Consider the following 21,180-nt stretch of genomic DNA (forward strand, 5'->3'; position numbering starts at 1 on the left):
ACAAACCATGCAACAGGACAGCTTATTGAGGACCACAGCTTTGTTCTAACCATACAGGACACAGAAAAGAAGACATTGCTTATTCCCTTGTATATCATATTAGACAAAGATCTAACAGGAAGCTACAAGACAGCTGTCATGAAGATGTCCCTCCACCATCACAGCTGCCAGCCACCTGGACAAACACATGTCAGCTACAAGATTTCTTCAGTATTACAATGAAGGCATTTGGAATGAAGGACTTGAGGCTTATTCTCAAGAGAATTACTACCATGATTTTGACAGAACCAACTGTTTTCGTCACGCTGGAAGAGAAGACTTCAGGAGCAGTTTGTCCATTGCTCCCTCCCCCCTTGTTGACAAGAATGGCATGACACATTATCCACATGTTGATTATATTAGGAAAAGAAGCACTCAAAGACTCCATGTACAGTCATTTCTGCAAAGCAAGAGAAGTGACTTCATCCTTCAAGACATTAGCACTGATTCAGCTTGAGAACCATAAGCACAAAAAAAGGGAAAGAAAAGGAAGAGAACCTTGCTGTATCATGCTATGAGTTTGCCACCAATATCACAGTAACTATCCAATAGGCATTTACAACGGCCATGTACACATCTACTGCAACAGAGAAGGTCATGCTGTTGTTGAGACCCAATATTCTTTTCCCAAATGCTGTTTAAAATGCTACAAAAGCTTGCAAATATGGTCTGACCAGAAATCACAGTGGGATAAGAAAAATGAATATGCATATCATTGGCAATGATAGCATCTCTCTAAATAGTTATAACTTAGCAATGAGAAGAGTCCATTTCACTTCCTTCCCTGCCTCAGAAATGCAGCATTTGCAATACTCCATGGCACAAATTTTTTTTCTTCATCTTGTCCAACAGAAGTGGACTCACTTAGATGAACTGGACTCACCCCTCCTCAAAATTGTTCCATCTTTCTATATGCATGTAAAGGCATACCGACATTCAATCACCTAATTATTAGTGCTCATTCCCAAGCTCAAATTCGACTGCAGCCTGTTTAGCTATATTCCATTTTTTTCCTTACGTTGAAACCCAACCACAGACTTTACTAGTATATTATTCCAGCTCCTTGCCAACACCCAGTAAATATACATACTGGAAACAGTATAACAGAAACAGTCAACAGGAATACCTCTGTGGCACAACCTTTAGTTTTCTTCCATGAATTCATAGACAACTATTCTAGTGCTGAATCTGTTTCCAATCACATTCAGTAATTCCTGTGCAGTGACTGCCCTCTTAAGGCAAAGAGTAGCCACAGTCACAAGACCTGTTCCCAAATACAGAAGCTCTTTCGCTAATTAACACAATCAGTTTTTTCTGGCCAGAAAGCAGTATACGGACTTCTTTCCCAAAGCTGTTTGATTTTTACTTACTAATGTAGAGGCCACCTACTAGCTACAAGGTTGTAGAAATGAAAATTGAGTCACTGCACAATCCAAAAATTACAAATTTTTTATATGAACTGGATGCTCTCATAATTATAAAAGAGTTTTAAAGTGTTTTAGGGTTTTAGAGAAAAAAGTTACCTTCCAGCTAAGAAGCAAGGCCCACACATACAAGACAAGATCAACAACAAAATGCGCAAAGGGAGCATTGTCCAAAGCAAGAACATTCCAGCCCACAAAACAATCAGCAATTTTCTAACTATGAAAGAGGCAGGAGATACCAGTTTAACTGTCTTCATCAGAAATGATCTGAAAGTGGAAATTGTGCTTTATTTCTCTACCGCTCATATGCCTTTTACATAACATATTGCACAAATAGGATGTAACTCAATCATATCATATTAGAGTACCAAAGCCATTCAGCTACATGTCCATCAACAAGTTTCACTCAGTATTTTAGAAGCCGTGTAAGATCAGACTTCCTCTCTATTGTAACCACAGCCATCCTGGGAAGAAATGCAAAGTACCCAAATCTGGTAATGCTTGCAGGAAAAAAAAGGCAACAAGCAATGCAGAAAAAAAAGCAGCACTTCTCATGGTAACCCCAATGGACCTATTGTAGTAAATTCCTAGTTAAATCCTCAATTAAGTAACTACTCTTGTTCAAAACACTTTTACATAAGATCTCAAACCTTCTCAGATTTTTAGCTACCATTAACCTGTCTTTCTAAAGCAGGGGTGCCCAAACCCTGGCCCTGGGGCCACTTGCGGCCCTCGAGGACTCCCAATGCGGCCCTCTGGGAGCCCCCAGTCCCCAATGAGCCTCTGGCCCTCTGAAGATTTGTTGGCGCTCGCACTGACCCAACGCAACTGCGTTCAGCGTGAGGATGACTGTTTGACCTCTTGCGTGAGCTGTGGGATGAGGGCTCCCTCCACTGCTTGCTCTTTCACATCTGTGATGCAACAGTGGCAGCAAAGGAAAGGCTGGCCTTGCTTTGTGCCAGGCCTTTTATAGGCCTTGAGCTATTCCAAGACCTTCATTCATTCATACAAGTTCACCTTTAATATATTCATTTATGTAAACTTATGTAAATTTATTCAAATTTTAAATGTAAATTAATTCTTTTTTTCACCAGCCCCTGACACATTGTCAGAAAGATTATGTGGCCCTCCTGGCAAAAACTTTGGACACCCCTGTTCTAAAGACTGTAAAAAATGTCTAGAAAAGTACTGAATAGATTTCAATCCATTCTAATATATGAGTTTTCAAATATTTTCTCCACAAGGTTCACAAACACAAACTTGCACAATTAGCTCTTCCAATTAAAACTAGGAGTGATAAATGATTGACTGTAAAGGCGTGTCCCTACAATCAAATATTGATTAGTCGTATTTCACAATTTCAGCAAAACACACAGGTTCTCTCAGCTGTCTGTTATATTCACAAGTCTTTCATGGAACATTTTTGTTTCCTTGTAAATGGATACAGTTTTCATCCTCTAACAATGTGACCCTATGTGCGCCTACTCAGAAATAAACCCCATTTATAGCAATGGGGCTTATTCTCAAGTCAGTCTATATAGCAGCGGTTTACAACCAGCATGCCATGGCACACTAGTGTGCTGCAAATGGTTCACAGGTGTGCCATGGGAGTTTGAGGGAGAGTCACTTATTAGTAGGACTATTGGGGCATATGAGCCTTTGAGCAGTGAGGTGTGTCTTATCAATTGTCAAAAAGCTAACGAAGTGCCTTGACAATTTTAGTGCCTTCTCAGTGTGCTCTGAGTTGAAAAAGGTTGAAAATCGCTGCTATTCAGGATGGCAGCCTAATTTAGAAACACTAACCAAAGCCACTTTATAATACCAAAATTGGATTCAGGGATCCTGGAATAATTTCTTCCCTTTGCTTCTTATAAGATCCTAAAACCAGGCATTTGTAATGAACCTTGAAACCAACGTTTGCAAAGTTATAAAGCAGATTATGAATTAATACTGGAACTGCAAATGACAGAAACAGAGTAGATTGGTTTGCAGTATTTCTTAAGGACAAAAATCTGAAAAGCAAACTGAGAGAATTGTCATAGGCAATGATATTGTTTACCCACAATAATTCTTCTACAAAAATTCCTTTGATACATTGAAGTCTTGTCATATGCTGCAGGAGCAAGCCATATGCCAGGTGTAGCACAGAAAAATTCCTTTTATTCTAAACACTTTATAATCAAGGGAATGTATATTTATTGAAGAGGATTTGCAGATATTACTAACTGCAAACTTGCCTGATAAAGAGTTTTAGGCATCTCAAAACTTGCATATTTCTACACTAAACCATACATTGAAGTGTTATCACCTAATCCAGTGGTTCTCACACCTTTAGCACCGGGATCCACATTTTAGTATGAGAATCATTAGGACCCACCGGAAGTGATGTCATGACCGGGAGCGACGACATCAAGCAGGATATTTTTAACAATCCTAGGCTGTAAACCCATTTACTAGCATCGCTAAAAGAATATACATAGTAGCTTGTTAAAAGTACAGGTCTGTAACATTTCCCCAAATGCAGTCACATACCATGGGAGCATCAAGTCTAATATACTAAAAATATATGTATTGAATATATTAAAAATATTGAAATGAATGGGGCCCCATCTGAAATCAGTAAATTTTGATTACTTGGATTTTTCTTTTATTTGAAACAGATTTTTATTTATACTGTATATTATCCTGAAGTCTTACTTATAATAATAATACAGGTGACTATAGGTGACTATATTACACCTGTAATAATAATACAGGTGATTATAAATGACTTAAAAACAGAAATGCATTGTTCTTTTTTTTGTAATGGAGCATGAGCCTAAACTAATTAAATAACTGAAAATACCTTAGAATGCCAAGCTTAATTAAGCTTCACCTATGAGGAAAATATTTTAAGAACATACACCAGTCCCAAGTCACTTTTTCATTTATATGAATCAATGGGGAACATAACCCTCAGCTTTGGTCACATATCTAGCAAAGACTTGATTCACCACACTGTACATTAGAGTGCACTTTCATTCTGAACTCAGAATCTGCCTTTATCATTTTTGGCTATTTTATACAAACCAAAGAGGAAAACTTTCCACCACTCCTTCATGTCACATTTATCATTGTTGGCAACCTTCAGTCTCGAAAGACTATGGTATCGTGCTCCGAAAGGTGGTTCTGGAACATCGTCTAGTGTGGCTGAAAAGGCCAATTCGGGAGTGACAATCTCTTCCACACTGGGAGCAAGTGCAGTCTGTCCCTGGTCTGTCTCCCTGGCTATGGGCCTTCCTTCTTTGCCTCTTTGCCTCAGACTGTTGGCAAAGTGTCTCTTCAAACTGGGAAAGGCCATGCTGCACAGCCTGCCTCCAAGCGGGCCGCTCAGAGGCCAGGGTTTCCCACTTGTTGAGGTCCACTCCTAAGGCCTTCAGATCCCTCTTGCAGATGTCCTTGTATCGCAGCTGTGGTCTACCTGTAGGGCGCTTTCCTTGCACGAGTTCTCCATAGAGGAGATCCTTTGGGATCCGGCCATCATCCTTTCTCACAACATGACCAAGCCAATGCAGGCATCTCTGTTTCAGCACTGCATACATGATAGGGATTCCAGCATGTTCCAGGACTGTGTTGTTTGGAACTTTGTCCTGCCAGGTGATGCCGAGAAAGCGTTGGAGGCAGCGCATGTGGAAAGCGTTCAGTTTCCTCTCCTGTTGTGAGCGGAGAGTCCATAACGCACTGCAGTACAGAAGTGTACTCAGGACGCAAGCTCTGTAGACCTGGATCTTGGTATGTTCCGTCAGCTTCTTGTTGGACCAGACTCACTTTGTGAGTCTGGAAAACGTGGTAGCTGCTTTACCGATGCGTTTGTTTAGCTCGGTATCGAGAGAAAGAGTGTCAGAGATCGTTGAGCCAAGGTACACAAAGTCATGGACAACCTCCAGTTCATGTGCAGAGATTGTAATGCAGGGAGGTGAGTCCACATCCTGAACCATGACCTGTGTTTTCTTAAGGCTGATCGTCAGTCCAAAATCTTGGCAGGCCTTGCTAAAACGATCCATGAGCTGCTGGAGATCTTTGGCAGAGTGGGTAGTGACAGCTGCATCGTCGGCAAAGAGGAAGTCACACAGACATTTCAGCTGGACTTTGGACTCTCAGTCTGGAGAGGTTGAAGAGCTTTCCGTCTGGTCCGGTCCGGAGATAGATACCTTCAGTTGCAGTTCCAAAGGCATGCTTCAGCAGAACAGTGAAGAAAATCCCAAACAAGGTTGGTGCAAGAACACAGCCCTGCTTCACGCCACTTCGGATGTCAAAGGGGTCTGATGTGGAGCCATCGAAGACAACAGTGCCCTTCATGTCCTTGTGGAAAGATCTGATGATGCTGAGGAGCCTGGGTGGACATCCAATCTTGGGGAGAATCTTGAAGAGGCCATCCCTGCTGACCAGGTCGAAGGCCTTCGTGAGATCTATGAAGGCTATAAAGAGTGGCTGTCGTTGTTCCCTGCATTTCTCCTGCAGTTGTCTAAGGGAGAATACCATATCAGTGGTGGACCTGTTGGCTCGGAATCCACACTGTGATTCTGGATAAACGCTCTCTGCAAGTACCTGGAGCCTCTTTAGTGCAACTCGGGCAAACAACTTTCCTACAACGCTAGGGAGAGAGATGCCACGGTAGTTGTTGCAGTCACCTGTCACCTTTGTTCTTGTACAGCATGATGATGTTTGCATCCCTCATGTCTTGAGGTACTCCACCTTCTCTCCAGCAGAGACAGAGGATTTCATGCAGCTCAGTGATGATGATCTCTTTGCAGCACTTTAGGACTTCAGCAAGGATGCTGTCTTTTCCAGGTGCCTTACCAAAGGCAAGGGAGTCCAGGGCCACGTGAAGTTCTTCTAGGGTTGGTTCACTGTCAAGCTCCTCCAACACAGGCAGGCACTCAATGCTGTTCAGCGCTTCTTCGGTGACTACATTTTCTCTGGAATATAGCTCAGAGTAGTGCTGCACCCAGCGTTCCATCTGCTGCGTCCGATCCTGGATGACCTCGCCTGTGGCAGACTTCAGAGGGGCAATTTTCTTCTGCGTTGGACCTAGGGCCTGCTTGATACCGTCATACATCCCCTTGATATTGCCAGTGTCAGCTGCTATCTGTATCTGGGAGCAGAGCTGGAGCCAGTAGTCATTAGCACATCTTCTTGCAATCTGCTGGACTTTGCTGCGAGCAGCTCGGAGGACTTGCAGGTTGCACTCACTGGGACAGGCCTTGTATGCTGCTTGAGCTCTCCTCTTTTCCTCAATGACTGGTGTCAACTCCTCAGAGTGGGCTTCAAACCAGTCTGCCGTCTTGTTGGTCTTCTTGCCAAATATGGACAAGGCGTTGTTGTAAACGGCATTCTTGAAATGTTCCCATCTGTTGGATGCATTTGCATTGACCGGGCCTGGAAGAGATTCCTCAAGCGCTCGTGCAAATTCCAAACAGGATGCGGGGGGAGGGGCAAGAGAGGGGTTTGTGGGTATCAGGAAATTGGGGAGGGAGCAGTGGAGAGACAAACGGGGTCACATTTATAGAACCACATTTATTTATACTGATTTTATAATTCTATTACTACTCCATAATATAGAACTTACAATTCTATAACACTCCTATAACTCCATAGTGTTGTACAAATCTCTCTCAGCCTGCAAAACATCTGAAAAATAGGAGCAATAACCTCTCTCTTAATGTGGTTATAAATAAGCTGTTTTAGAAAAGAGTTTGAGTTGGAAGATGAAGAGGAATATGGGGGAAAGAAAAAAGCAGACAAGAAGAGCAACTGAAGTTGTAAGTGGGCTGTAGACATCATTTGAACAGAAGAGGTTGTTATAAGCTATTCTGAATCTGTGGGATAGGTCACAGCATAGATTCAGATAGACATAACACAAAAGCAACAAAGATGGGAAGACTATCTCAGTTGAAAATGTTACACTTAGCTGGGAGTGGGTTAATAACATGGGTTATTAATAACTCACAGTCAGATATTAGTATTACTAAACCATCAACATATTCCTTGAAAAATTATCAATATTCCTTTAAACAACCTTGAATATGTAAACAATAGGCATTTAAAGATACTATGATAAAGCTATAGTACATTAAATGTGTTTCTAACACCTACTAGCAATGTCATTAAAAGGATTTGTTCAAGATTAGTTCACTCTGGAACAGGAATGGGCACAAATAATCCTGAAGCACTTGAAAAGGAGAAAGAACTTTAGCATGGTAGACGTGATTTCTATGAAAACATCCTGTAACTTCCCTAAAACAGAGAAATGAAGAGCTTCTTAAAATAGTTACCTTAATTCGCATTTTCCTCAAACACAGAGTTAATTTAACAAAAAGCCTTAGCTGTTGTACTCTACCCAGAAATGGGACCCAGTGTTAGATTACATATGGCTATCTCTATCCCATCAGATCTCTCCTGTGGCTACTGTGAACTTGCTATCATGTTAGGAGCTCCCAATGAGATTAGTTAAAAGCTTTGCAACCTTATTAATAAAAGCCAAGCCTGAAATGAATCCATCTAAATAGCCAAGAGAGACTAAAAGCTCCACAATGCCAGTCAAAAAATCAAACTCAGAGAAAACATGAAAAAATAATTCTGCATAAAATGGGAGATTAAATTAAAGTTTTACATGTTACATGTGAAGCATGCACGTGTGTGGGATAATCCATAGTTTTCCAAATACTTGTACCATTCCTCTCCTACTACAGTGGAACAGCACACTGTTTATATATAGTCCTACCTATGTCCTGGTTCAGCTCCCTGGGTCCTAGCTAGAACAGATTCAGAACATTCAGGACACGAGAATACCTAACACTCCAATGCCTGAGGTCACTGTTTCACAAAACAAATCAAAACTGTATGTCATGTTTCTGGATCCACTATGGAAAACAACAATATTTTCGTATTGTACCTTTCCATTAGTTAACATGGAGTCTCAAAAGAGGCCCATTAGAATACAGGGAAATGCCATCAAAATCACAATGGAAAGATGAATTAGAGGCAATGTTCAGAGGCACTGGTTGTGGACACAGTTGTTTGTGTAAACTTCAGAGATGGTATAACATTAGAAATAACCAACTGCATGTGATAGAACTTCTAGTTACAAAAATGCTCTTCCCAAACAATTACATCTGATAAATACATGACCACAAATATATACTTTGTAGGAGTTAACAACATATGCTATCAGCACAACACTACTCTAGCCCAATCCTATTGGTCTTGCCCTGCTGGCAAACAAGATGGAGAATGAACTGATAGAATTCTTTCCTCAGAGTCCTTCCCTGCTTCTAACAAACTACTCTGGAAGAAGGAGAAAGGCAATGCCCCATTTGGCACCCCAATTTTCTCAGAAGCAGAGAACAAGACCAAAGACCCTCCTCCCTTTGTCCTTAATCCACCTAATGGCTGGGAAGACCTTATCCACACAAACCTAGGACTGAGACTAAGTAGGCAGATCAGCTGGATCCTGCACTACCCCCACCTGCCATCAAGAACCTGCAGACACTGAACCTCTGCCTGAGCTAAATCCCTGTGCCTCACTTGGAGTGACGTAACTAGCAAGAGAAGCCAGACCAAAACAGAACGGTGAAACCGTTATTCTCCACCATGTTGGTCAGACAAGACAGCCACCACAATCTGATACACACAGGTAGCTAAGCAGGGCATCAGCTGGGTGGAAGGGTGTTTGTTATCGAAATTCTTTCTCCATCCTGGCCTTCTCTGCAGCTCCTTCAACAGCAAAATAACCTTCTCCAAGAGCAGCCGAGCTAGCCAGTCTCCTTTTTCTCTGTGTGCAGGATGGAACTGCTATGAGCTCCATATAACAAAGAAGTCACAAACCTTAATTAAGCATTACTTATACAATGGTAGCAGCTACTATGTAACAATATCTTGGTCAAAAAGACTGAAATAACTCTTACCTGACTCTCTCTTGTTGGATACCCATGATAACTGGAAGTCAGAGGCTCATTCTGAAAGAAACCAGAACAATCAATTTGGTAAAAGGAAGGAAAAAGAACCATAAATCCCAAATAATTGGAAGTAACATCACCCATCATAGTTGATAAGACAATAGGCAAGACTCTTATTTTTTCCATATTTCCATCCATATAGAAATTCCATACTTCTACATGCGACAAGAGGTCCAATAAATAATTTGATCTGGACTTCAGAGTTATGGGCTCATATCACTACCTAGTTCACATTGCACTAGGACAAGAGGACTTTAGGAAGAATAAACTTTGCACATCATGTTTACATCATTATGAAATACAGACAGGAAAGAAGTGAAGTACTACTTCACTCCATCTTATCCAATTCTGAAATGTCTTAATTTGTTCCTTTCCACAGAATTCCTTTAGAGAGACAATAATCCACATGGAAGATATGCCTTGCCAGTCCAATTTAAGAAAAGCATTATTTGAGTGAGGGTTAAGTACACTCCCAAAACAAAAGAAAACTATTACACTTATATTACCACTCAAGGATTTTTCTCTGCCTTCCATCAACTTTCTAGAGTATACCACTGTCTATGTAAATGTCACCAAAAATAAAATTCACTTCTACAAATAATCATGTGGGGAAAATTCGCTTTTTTAAAAATTACTTTTGTCATCACTGTTCTTCATATTTCAGAAACAGTCCACATTTGAACAGCCTTTATAGCCCATTCTCACAGAGAGTAGACAAGGAAATCTGTTCCTGGACTTCTGGTTTCAGGTGTGGCTCACGTGTCTGTTTTGTTCACACAAAGAATTTCCTGCAATTCAGATGTCAAAGTGAAGTGTTCTAGCCTAACTTTCTCACTGATAAGTCAGTTCTCTTTTTTATTAACAGTTTTATTATACCAATTCTATCGGCTGTACAACTACAACATGCAGGGAATTCAATATTATAACGAACCAGAAGTTCTTTCTATATCTGTTAACAGGTAAATATATGGATTATAAAATTTAACAGAGGTGCTTATTTATTCTGAAACATGCTAGTTTCTAATGCATGGGAATTTTTTTATAAGTGGAGGGGTGCTCTTCAGATGACTCTTGTGACATCTAAATTGAGCTTCAATGTCAGCACTGCCAAAATGTTGCAGCAGCCTCACATCAGCAAGCAACCTCTAACAAAAAAAATGATTTGCTCATACTGTATTTTTAAGAGCTGAAGAACTCAAAAACATACTTTTAATAAGATGATACTGGAGATCAAAAAAGCAGTTAAAAGGACAACAGTTAAGCTATAACAGTCATATAAAGGTCAAGAGATAAAAATGTGTTTTTCTACCAAGAAAATGTGGTCTATACCGTTTTCAGTCTTCTAGCTGCTAATACTGTAACTCTAATTGAATCTCACTCTCTCTACAGGGAAGGGGGAAGTTACTGGCAGCAGTGGCATTTCCCCAGGAAGTCTCTGGTGCTGCCAATTTTACAGGTCAGCAACTTGCTGGTGTCTCTTGTTGAATAGTTACTCTCTACAGAATTTTCTATTGGAAACTAAAAGAAGCCGGGTGAGAAACAGTTATGGAGAGCTGAACTCCTAGGACTGCAGAAGAACAATCCTTTTACATCAAGACCAAAGAAAATCCCTGTTAATCAGTATGGAATCCCAAAAGGAAACAGGAAACAGACATGCAACAAGAGCAAAATCCACTTCACTGCCTATGTACAAGAAAAGTTTTGCACAAGAAAAGAGGAAAAGAAGCAATAAAAAACCTTCTCTGCACTGCAGGGCAAAACTCAAGGGCAAGCAATACATACAAAGCAACCAGCAGAACAAAAGGTTGTCTTCCTACAACAGCCACACAACATAGTGAGAACTCCACAATTACCTTTAATTCCCCCCTGGTCTGTTTCTGTCAATGCTGAATTAGATTTCTCTTCCTATTACAAGCATGCAAGTAGCCATTTACAGAATTTAGTTTACAATTTAACCATCAACAATTTAGTTAGAATGTCTTTATCAGCAATATCAAATAAAACTGCCATAGATATTTTATTGTTTTGCTTTTTGTTAAAGGGCATCTCTATGTATTTAAATTCTACTATATCAGACGGGAGACATGAAATAAAGGCGCAATAGTTTTAATTTTGCCATATTGATATGGCTTTACTAATCTGTCTGTTCTACATATTCACACATTTTTCATCCCAGCATTTACATTTTATTATGACATAAGAAGTGCTATGAAAAATGTTGGCAATTAGCATATTTTGCCTCTATTGATGATTACGTGTCCCCTCCTCCATGCTTCACCCCTAAATTAATTGGGGTATGGCAGTAGTCTTTTGAGCACTCCTAGATCAGGAACCAAGATAAGAGTGTATCAGTGGAATGAGCATTCAAAGCACTGCAGTGTAGACATAGTGCATCCGATGCACCCAGTCTTTGAATAACACACACACAAAGTTGCTCAGAATAGAAAAATAAACCACAGAATCTAAAAATTTAACACCACACCACACACACTAACTTTACCCCACACAGGTAGGGTTAACTATGTAGTTAATTAAATTATCCTGTAGTCCTTTAAATTATAAGAAGCATTCCCCTCCACAGTTTCAAGGATCCATTAGGGGATCAAATTGGGAAATGGAAAGGAAATGAAGAAAGATGCTAGCTTCTCTTCAGCCTAACTCTCAACATCAACAGGCGAAGGCTTGTTTCTACATGCTGCTCAGGGTGAAGGTAGCCATACATGCACAGCCCTGCCTGTTTGGGCAGGGCTGTCTTATTTTAAAAAGACAAAGCTATCCTGCATACCTTGGCAGTCCCTGCCATCTGTAAAGACGCCCTCCATCCTGGTTCCTGAACCCATTTGGGTGAACAGCATGGCTCTGTGCATGCTGACTTGACAAACAAGGATAGTGATGGCACAAAAAATTTCTTTTTATTTTTCACATTTTTATACCACCCTTACTCTTAGGAGCTCAGGGGTGGTGTACATGGTTCCACTCCCCTCCTGTTTCTTCACGAAAACCTTGTGAAATAGGTGAGGCTCAGAGATAGTGACTGGTTCAAGGTCACCCAAGAAGCTTCATGTCCAAGAGGGGATTTGAACCTGAATTTTCCAGGTCTCCTAAAGCACTACACCAGTGGTTCTCAAACTGGTGGGTCGTGACCCACCAGCCTGGGAAGCACTGTCCCTAGCCCTTTAAGGAGCAGCAAAGGGGGGAAGGCAATGACATGATAATAAAACCAGAACTGGGTTGCAAATGCCTTTTTCATTGTTTTGAGATGTGCGGAGCCCTGCACATGGCCACACAGGGCTCCCCACACCCTCCAGAGCAGTGTTTCTCAAACTGTGGGTTGGGATGCACTAGGCGAGTCATTAGCCAATTTCAGGTGGGTACCCGTTCATTTCAATATTCTATTTTTAATATCTTAGACTTGATGCTACCATGGTATGTGACTGCATTTGGGGAAATGTTACAGACCTGTACTTTTAAAAAGCTACTATGTATATTCTTTTAACAATGATAGTCAATGGAACTTACTCCTGGGTAAGTGTGGGTAGGACTGCAGCCTAGGTTTGTAAAAAATTTTCCTGCTTGATGATGTCACTTCTGTTCATGACATCACTTCCGGTGGGTCCCGACACATTCTCAGTCTAAAAAGTGGGCCCCGGGGCTAAATGTGTGAGAACCACTGCTCCAGAGGCCATTGCGGGAAGGGTTCGGTTGGAAAAAGCCCCTTGGTCCCCAGCAGAGGTGCAATCCTGGGGATCACGTTGCTGCTGAAAAGACTTACCAAGGTTTTCAAATTGAGTCTTCCTGGGAGTTTTGAGACACTGCACAACACCATCCTGGCTCCTCTGCAACACTGGGAGCCTGCCCTATCACTACCAATCTTCCCTTACAATGTGGAGTTTGAGGATAGCTCTGGGAGCATTCTAGGACTCAATGTGTGTGGGACAAGGCCACAGTGAGACTCAAGGTGCTCCACACTACTGGACACTTTAAGACCAAAGTAGCAATTGCCATTTTGCTTAATGCTTACATATTTCCTACGCAGCAGTTTTACAGATTGGAGTATAGACTGTCAGCTGCAGACCTTCTCGGTCTCCCTGTCATCAGAGAGGCAAAGGTCCTTGTCCCAGCTGATTGGCAGGACAAAGGAGGCCAGAGCCATGGACCTCATGTCACCGGCCAGACGACAGGGCCTGATGGTGCCCTGCCAGGACATCATACCCTGATCTTGGTTCAGGCTTTGTCTTCTTCAAGTCATGCTCAGACCACACTCACACTGCATAGAGCACAGGGAGAACATCCAGATAGTGATCCCAACACACCTGAAACAGAATCTAGAGTGGTGGTCAACCCCGGGCAAGATTGCCCAGGGGATCAGCCTGGAACACCCTCAAAGAACTCTGATCACAACAGATGCCAATCTGTTGTGATGGGGTGCACGCATGAAGAAAAGAATGGTCCAGGGAGTGTGGTCAGGAGAAATTTTTGCATGTATGTGTGGAACAAGATTAAAAGTTTTCAACACTCCTCCTAGTGGGAAACTAAATTAAGACATCCTAACAGGTCACCAGCCCCCTATAATACATTAAGGTAGGCCAACACATAACAGTAGCAGTTCCCAATGTTGCTGCTTCTTCTGTGGCAGCCTCCTCTTCCCGGCTTTCCTAGGCTCAGCCATCTTGGATCACATGAGTTCTTGCACAATTCTTGCAAGCTCTCATGAGATTCCAGATGGTGGCACCCAGGAGAGTCAGAAAGAAGACTCTACCAGCGACATCAACCAGTGCCCCTATGAGATTACCATGGGGCCCTCAGGCAAAAGCACCCTGTTCAGGTTCCACAGTGGCTGACATGCTGCCCAACATGGTGTACCTTCTCTCCAGTGGGAACAATGGTGTGACTACGACCCCTGACAGCCAAGTGAATGATGTGGGAGCCATGGCAGGAACCAATAAGCAATCCTGGTCTTCTAATGAGAAGCAAGGTTTCTTATGCCCCTCTCTCCCTGGTCACCAGGGCAACTAGGAGGCAGGAAGGGTCTGAAAACAGGACATTGTTGCGAGTGGGGAGGTATAAGAAATTGATTAGTAATATCCCAATGAGGAAAGAGGAAGGACAGGATATTGGAGAGCTCCAATTAGGTGATAATGGGCGAGCCTAAGGAGCGAAGGTCCTATGATGTTGCCTTACAGAGAGAAAAAGGACAAGAGTAATTCAGCCCCCTCCTCTCTCAAATAATCTAAGGCACCAAGAAAAGCAAGACAGAACTTTCCCAAGGACTGTGACCAAGAAGTCCCTTATTTAGGCTTCCAGCCCCTCGGTAAACAGGGAACACCCTCTTATTTTGCTGGCCAAGCTGAATGAAGGAACTGAGGCATGTCCAGCAAGAGCACCATTCCACATGCCCAATAGTTAAAAGCTTTTTTTTTTTTTGGTAATAAGCTGACAAGCATTCTCAGTCATTCCTCAGAACCATAACACACTTGTCATGGGGTTCTTTGCCAAATTTCACACATTTTTTGAAATACTATAAAGCTTTCCTATTAGCTTTCAGTGGTTTAGCTTTCAGCAACCAATACAGGGGGGAGGAAGGGAGAAAGGATGTACATGCATGTTTTTGGACCACCAACTAGCAGCCTACAAGTCAAATTCAGTCCTTTGATGGGTAGTATGTGGGCCCCAAGTTGCTGAGACCAGCATTTTCCAAAAGATGGGCTGCAACCTCATTGTTGATTCTGAAACTGACAATCTGATAACAGGTAAGGAAAATGTACCGATCCCTATGGAAAGTGAAGTTGAGCAGCATGTGCACATTTACTCATGAGTAGGCAAATGTGCCTCAGTGCACTTTAAAGGGGAGGCTGAACGGAACACAACACCACCAGAAAGATCCTGAACCAATGAAAGCAGGATCAAAAACACTCAAGAAGGAAGTCGTCCCCCCTCCAAGCTGATAAGGAAAAATGTATTGAATGCTATGGAAAGCAAAACAGAGCCGCACATGAATGTTTACTCATGAGTAAGCAACCGTGCCTTGGCTCTTATCAAAGGCAAGGGGAAGGGGAATCCAAAGGCACAAGAATGGTCTTGATACAATGAACTTGGAGCTCAACAAATGCTCCAAGAAGGCAGTCCCACTCCCCATACAGTAAAAAGGATAACACAAAGGCTTGAGCAACTGGTAAAGTCAAACTTTTTTTTTTAGTCTTGCAAAGCTAGGTGGGTCCCAAAAGACTGTCATTTTAAAATGTGAGTTCCAGTGCTGAAAAGTTTCAGAACCCCTGCTCTAGACCACTTTCAGGATATACAGAAACAGGCTACAGGAATCATTTCCTAACAGAGATGCTCTAACCAAGCAGAAAAATCAGGGAAAAACTGAACCTCCCCCCCATATACTCCCTCCCTCCCCCGCCAAAAAGGATAATTTCTGGTAGGCTAGTACAGTGAATATACTCAGGCCACAAATCAACTAAGGGTGCGGGGGAGATATATACATTAGAAGGATCACAGGAGAATCACTAGCCAACCTAACCCAACCTCCCAAGCCCTAATATTCTGTTTGGGAGCAGTAGTTCCACAATCAGTGCTCAGAGAGTGCTACCTACCAGCTTAAACATGCTGGCTACAGAGAAAACTGTGTCTGCAAAGACCCTTTATGGGCTACTGCCATAAGGTAAAAATTTAACTACCTGATCACAATCAACCTACTCCAAGTCCTTTGTAAACTATATTCCAATCATTGTCTCACATACCCATCAGCACCCTTGTGTACATACGTACATTCAAATTCAGAAAAGCACCAGTCATAATGCTGCATCTCCCCTGGAAGATCCCCAAGCTCATCACATGATCCCCCCATCTCTTCAACTCTGGCAGCACAGCTTCAACTTGTTACTCAAGTTTTATCTCTTCTCTAGGACTTCAGAGACAGGTGAAATATGCTCTGCAGAGACAACACCCATCAGGATAAATACCCTTCCAGAAGTCATATTTTGTCTTTATAAAAAAAATGCATGTCCAGGATCCAGAGAGGGCCATGACTGATTTCAACTTTTGGGGGAAGAGGTGCCCCTTGCACTTTGCCAGGTGCTGCTCCAGAAAGTAGCATACCTTCAAGATAATTTTTCAGGGGTGTGGGGGAGCTGCTGCAGAAAGGGGAAACTGAAAAGCAACCATGTGCATACGGCACTTTAGAACCCAAATAGCATCTCTAAAAGAGGGGGAAAATAATAGTACCTGTTCAAACTACGCACACAGTATTTAGAATAAAGTCATAGTTATTTTCAGAAGCATCCAAGAACTTCCTCTGTGACTAACTGAACTTGCTCCATTTTTCACAAATATGCCAGTACTGCATGGGGATCTAGTGACATCACTCCCTCTTCCTTCCTGGAATTCTAAACCATGCTGCTCTTATTGCACAGAGTTCTAATCTCCATGGAAACTTCAGTTCTTCAGGATGGGGAGGGCTTGCCTCAAAGAGCAGAATACAAGGCTTCTCAGTCTCCTTGAAAGTTTTTTCTAGCAGTAACCAGAGCTAAATTTAGGTCGCTGGAGTATGAAATCTTATAACAATGAAATACATTTAATGGCTACCTCAGTGTAAATGAATCTAAACCGATTGCTTCACAGCTCCCTTCCTGGTTCAGCTGAACTAAATAACCGAATCACAGCATCCACTTCCTAACTCCTGCACCCCACCCATTTCTTGGCATGTTTTTGTCTAAACACACAAACAGAAAGGAGACACACTTTTGTTTCTTCTTTAGGAATCCTGAATTTTCCACTTAAGTCTCTCTTAACACTGCCATGAAAAATAAGGCATTCAGTCCTTTTCAGCAATCACACCATTTAGTTTGCAAGTTCAAGCACTTGTATTTAGAAATGAATTCTGCTGCTCATAGTGAAACTTAACTCTTACTATGCTTAGAATTTAGGTGTTCCCATGGAGTGGAGAAGGAAAAAGGACAAAAACAAAGTGCACACACATGTATTTCTAGTCCATGACACAACAGAAAGATTGCCACAAATTCTCTGTATACAAGATGGTTCACATAGTGTCTTGGGATTCCAAATCAGACACATATTTGCTCAGAAACAAAAAAAATCCTATAGCTGAACACACATGCTGTGATTCAGTTGAGTGGTTTATGTCCTAAGTTATGCCCTGGTTATGTCCTCTGACTATTGGACAAAGCATCAATTTTGACTAAAAGACGTCAGAGTTGGATAAAATAAGAAACTAGATAAATTTTCAGGTTACAAGGGAGAGGAACAGCCTGTGATTTTTTTCTATTTAATGCAAGGTCAAGAATCCCAGAAGAAACTGATAAACAAAAATAGCTTTCTGCTCATATTAGAATTACTATAGTTTACCAGGCAAAGCATGTTGGACACACATAGCTGCTAAGGGATGTTAGATAAAGAAAACAGAAAAACCAGATGGTTTCTATCAGGCAGAATACTAAAAAAGATCAGGCCATAAATACCCTAGTTGAGGGTCCATAACCAACAGTATAGTTTTCTAGCTTGAAAAATGGAAATTCTATCTCAGATATTCTGATATTTTGTGAAGCCATCAAACTGACTGGTTACCAGACACCTCTCCCAACCTAAAGAATTAAATTGCAGGCACCAGGAGGTGTCGTCTGAAGGTTGAACCATTGCCTTGCCTGAAAAAGCTAAGCAGAATTAGTTCAGGTTTTGCCTTGGATGGAGGACTAGAAGTTAGAAGCTAGTTAGGCTAGAGACAAACGTATTTGAACTGGCAAAAAAATGAGTAACATCCTGAGAACCAGCCTGTTATGCAGTTGCCTATGGAAGCTTGGAAAGCACAAGAGCTGTGAAGCCAAGATGACAAATACAACATGAAAGGAAACATCTGGAGAAATGGAGGATCCCGAGTTTCTCTTGTATAACACTTGTACAAACCCCATTTGAAAAAAGTCTGAAGGTTGACTGTTCAAAATCACCAGAATCAGAAGCCCCGGGAGCAACAAGACCTCAACAAGAAGCAGAGCTCTTTTGGGTGAGAGCCAAAAGAAGCCAGCTCTGAAGCTCTTTAGTGTGGAAGGACACAGCAGCCAGAATGTGACCAGACTGTAAGAAGATCGACCTGGAATATACTCAGTTCTTGAAAGACAGAATTTCTGTGTTCATTGTAAAAACTCCTTCAGGGGTTTAGAGAAAGCCTGCCCATGTAATCCGCCTTGAATAAAACCAATCCAATGGCCAGAAAGGCGGTATATAGATACCTATTATTATTATTTATGGTCAGGCTGCCTATGTACCTTGATTCTAAGTGACTCAAGTCTATGAGTCATTGAGAAAGGTGGTACGTATGTATAAATAAAGGCTTCACACACAATATACTAGTATCCAACCATTGGGGGGGGGGGAGAATAACATTTTTGAATTTGTAAGTAGTCTTCAATTTCCTTCCATATTAGAAAAACCCACAAAAGAGGCGGTCATTTAACTGACAATACACACAAGAACCCAACACATCCAGTGATCTCTGAATCTAACGATTAACACAACAGGAAGCAGAAACAGATCTCTTAACACTACCTGTTCTCAGTCTAGTTGACATAGTTTCTTATCAAATCTTATCCACCAAAATGCAATCTAGTTGTCAGACTGCAACATTACTTAAGCAAGCAAGCAAATATTTCTGGCAGATGACTACAGCTAGAACACTATTTGATAGTTTTTTGAGTGAATGGAATAGAAAGGCGGCAAGAGGCAAATTAACAAAGGACATCCCTTTTTCCAAAGACAAGGACCAGGAATAGAGCAGGGTGACCAAGGACACTGCATTGAGAAGAAAAAAAGTTATACGCAATATGATATAAATGACAGTAGCAATCATCCTCTGAGGGCAGCAGACGTAGCAATCCTACCCATCCTACCCACACAAAATAAATCTGAAAAAGGCAATTGCACAGCACTGAGTAATTGGGGGAAGAAGCTGGAAGCGAGAATAGAAAAGCAGAACGGTTTCTTCATTATCACTAATATCACAACAAATTCAACAAAAGCAGCCTCAAACTCATTTACACATCATCTCCCACTCCTCAAGATTTGTTAAACTGGGAATATTTCCAAGGAATGGTCATTCTCACTTGAGCAAAATACCTAAGCTACCTGAGTGCCCTTTAGAAGAAGACTCAATTTCTTGGGAGTCATTCATCAGTGAACAGTACCTATGCAGCTACAAACATTTTGAAATGATCAAAGCACAAGGCTGGATCCTGGGCATCTTTCCCACAGAATCAGGTCCCCTCCTTGGCATGATGCCACTCCATGGGAAAGACCTACAGAGATTCAGCCCCATCTATGTAGATGAGACATTTAAACAACCTCTCAGTCACAAGGGCTGCTAAGACTCACAAAGCTGCTCCCTTGCCAGATGCAAGGGAGGGCACCAGGATGCAGGTCTCTTGTGTGCTCCCTAAGGCATCTGATGGGCCACTATGAGATACAGGAAGCTGGACCAGATGAGCCTTTGGCCAGATCCAGCAGGGCTCTTCATAAGTTCAGACATAAGCAAGGCCTACCTGGCTTGGAGAATGTCTAAAGGGCACTTTAGTTTCGATTTGACAAATTGAGCCCTTCCCAAAGTACACAAACAGAACTTTCCTTTTTACCAACTAAAACTGACCCTTTTCAACTAAAAATCAGTTCTAAGATCAAGTAAAGCAAGCCCGTCAGAAATCTAAAATGGTAAAGAACTAGACAGTAGAGAAATGAATATCCCTGAACACTAGGAAGAGGAGGAAGGCTTCATGAGAGCTCCAGCAGCAACAGCTGGTTTTGATTAGGTTTCTATGATTCTGGGGCTGCACAGGAAACACTCAGGAGGCCCACTTGGTCAGCGCCACCCTACACACACTGGCAAGCTTTGTGTCCCAGCAGCAACATCTGGAATCAGTTTAAACCAAACAGTTTTCTGTCCCTTCCTCGAAAACCACTAATAACCACTCAAAGACCACTACGCCTGGCCTTCTACATTCCCTCCTGGAAAGCTCTCTCCTTGCGATATCAAACAAAGGGATCTGCAAGAAAAAAATCAAACCTGTGCTGCTCAAGTAGTGTAAAATCTTTCACAGTTCACAAGGGTTGTGAGATTATAACACAAGAGAAAAGGAGAGAAAGTATTTTTCAGTCAATTTTAGTTTATTCAAGAACAGCATGTTTGAATGATAAAATCTTTTACTTTCCCCTTCCCCACAAAAAGCACAAATATCTGAAGATTTACATGCTTCACAGAGTTGAGCATCCTTCCCTACATTAACAGCTTAACTGTTACAGATTTTAGATGTCTTCAAAATTCACAGCAGCATACTAATCTACTTGGAAAGGGGGGATTGGTTTCTGTACAGAAGCACAAAAACACACTTTAGGTTACACACACACACACACACACACACACACACACACACACACACACACACACACACACACACACACACACACACACCCCTCTACCTTAAATTAGGTTTAGAGAAGTTTACAGTAGATCCTACATTCAACTGGAGCAACTAGAAAGCATTATACATAGTATCAAGAGCCAAAGTGCTGGGCAACACCCCAGACATTACATCTTCTTTACTGATTGTTAAGAATTCTTTGTAAGCACAGCCAAGAGCTAGATTCAAAGCTCTGGAGAGTCTAACTTTATTTCAACTTACTGATTCCTTCCATTCCACATAGACACCACAGTTTTG

General features: G+C 41.7%; 1 protein-coding gene across 8 annotated transcripts in view; it reads right to left on the reverse strand.

Moving 5' to 3' along the window:
• Positions 1–21,180, reverse strand: part of RBFOX2 (RNA binding fox-1 homolog 2) — a 211,174-nt gene that overhangs the window by 153,143 nt on the left and 36,851 nt on the right. For all 8 annotated transcript variants that reach the window (XM_066634151.1, XM_066634152.1, XM_066634148.1 and 5 more), the window contains exon 2: positions 9,410–9,460. In XM_066634151.1, the coding sequence (XP_066490248.1) occupies positions 9,410–9,460 (51 nt within the window). The remainder of the gene's footprint in view (positions 1–9,409; positions 9,461–21,180) is intronic.

This window comes from Tiliqua scincoides, chromosome 7 (genome assembly GCF_035046505.1).
Source record: "Tiliqua scincoides isolate rTilSci1 chromosome 7, rTilSci1.hap2, whole genome shotgun sequence".
Classification (NCBI taxonomy): domain Eukaryota; kingdom Metazoa; phylum Chordata; class Lepidosauria; order Squamata; family Scincidae; genus Tiliqua; species Tiliqua scincoides.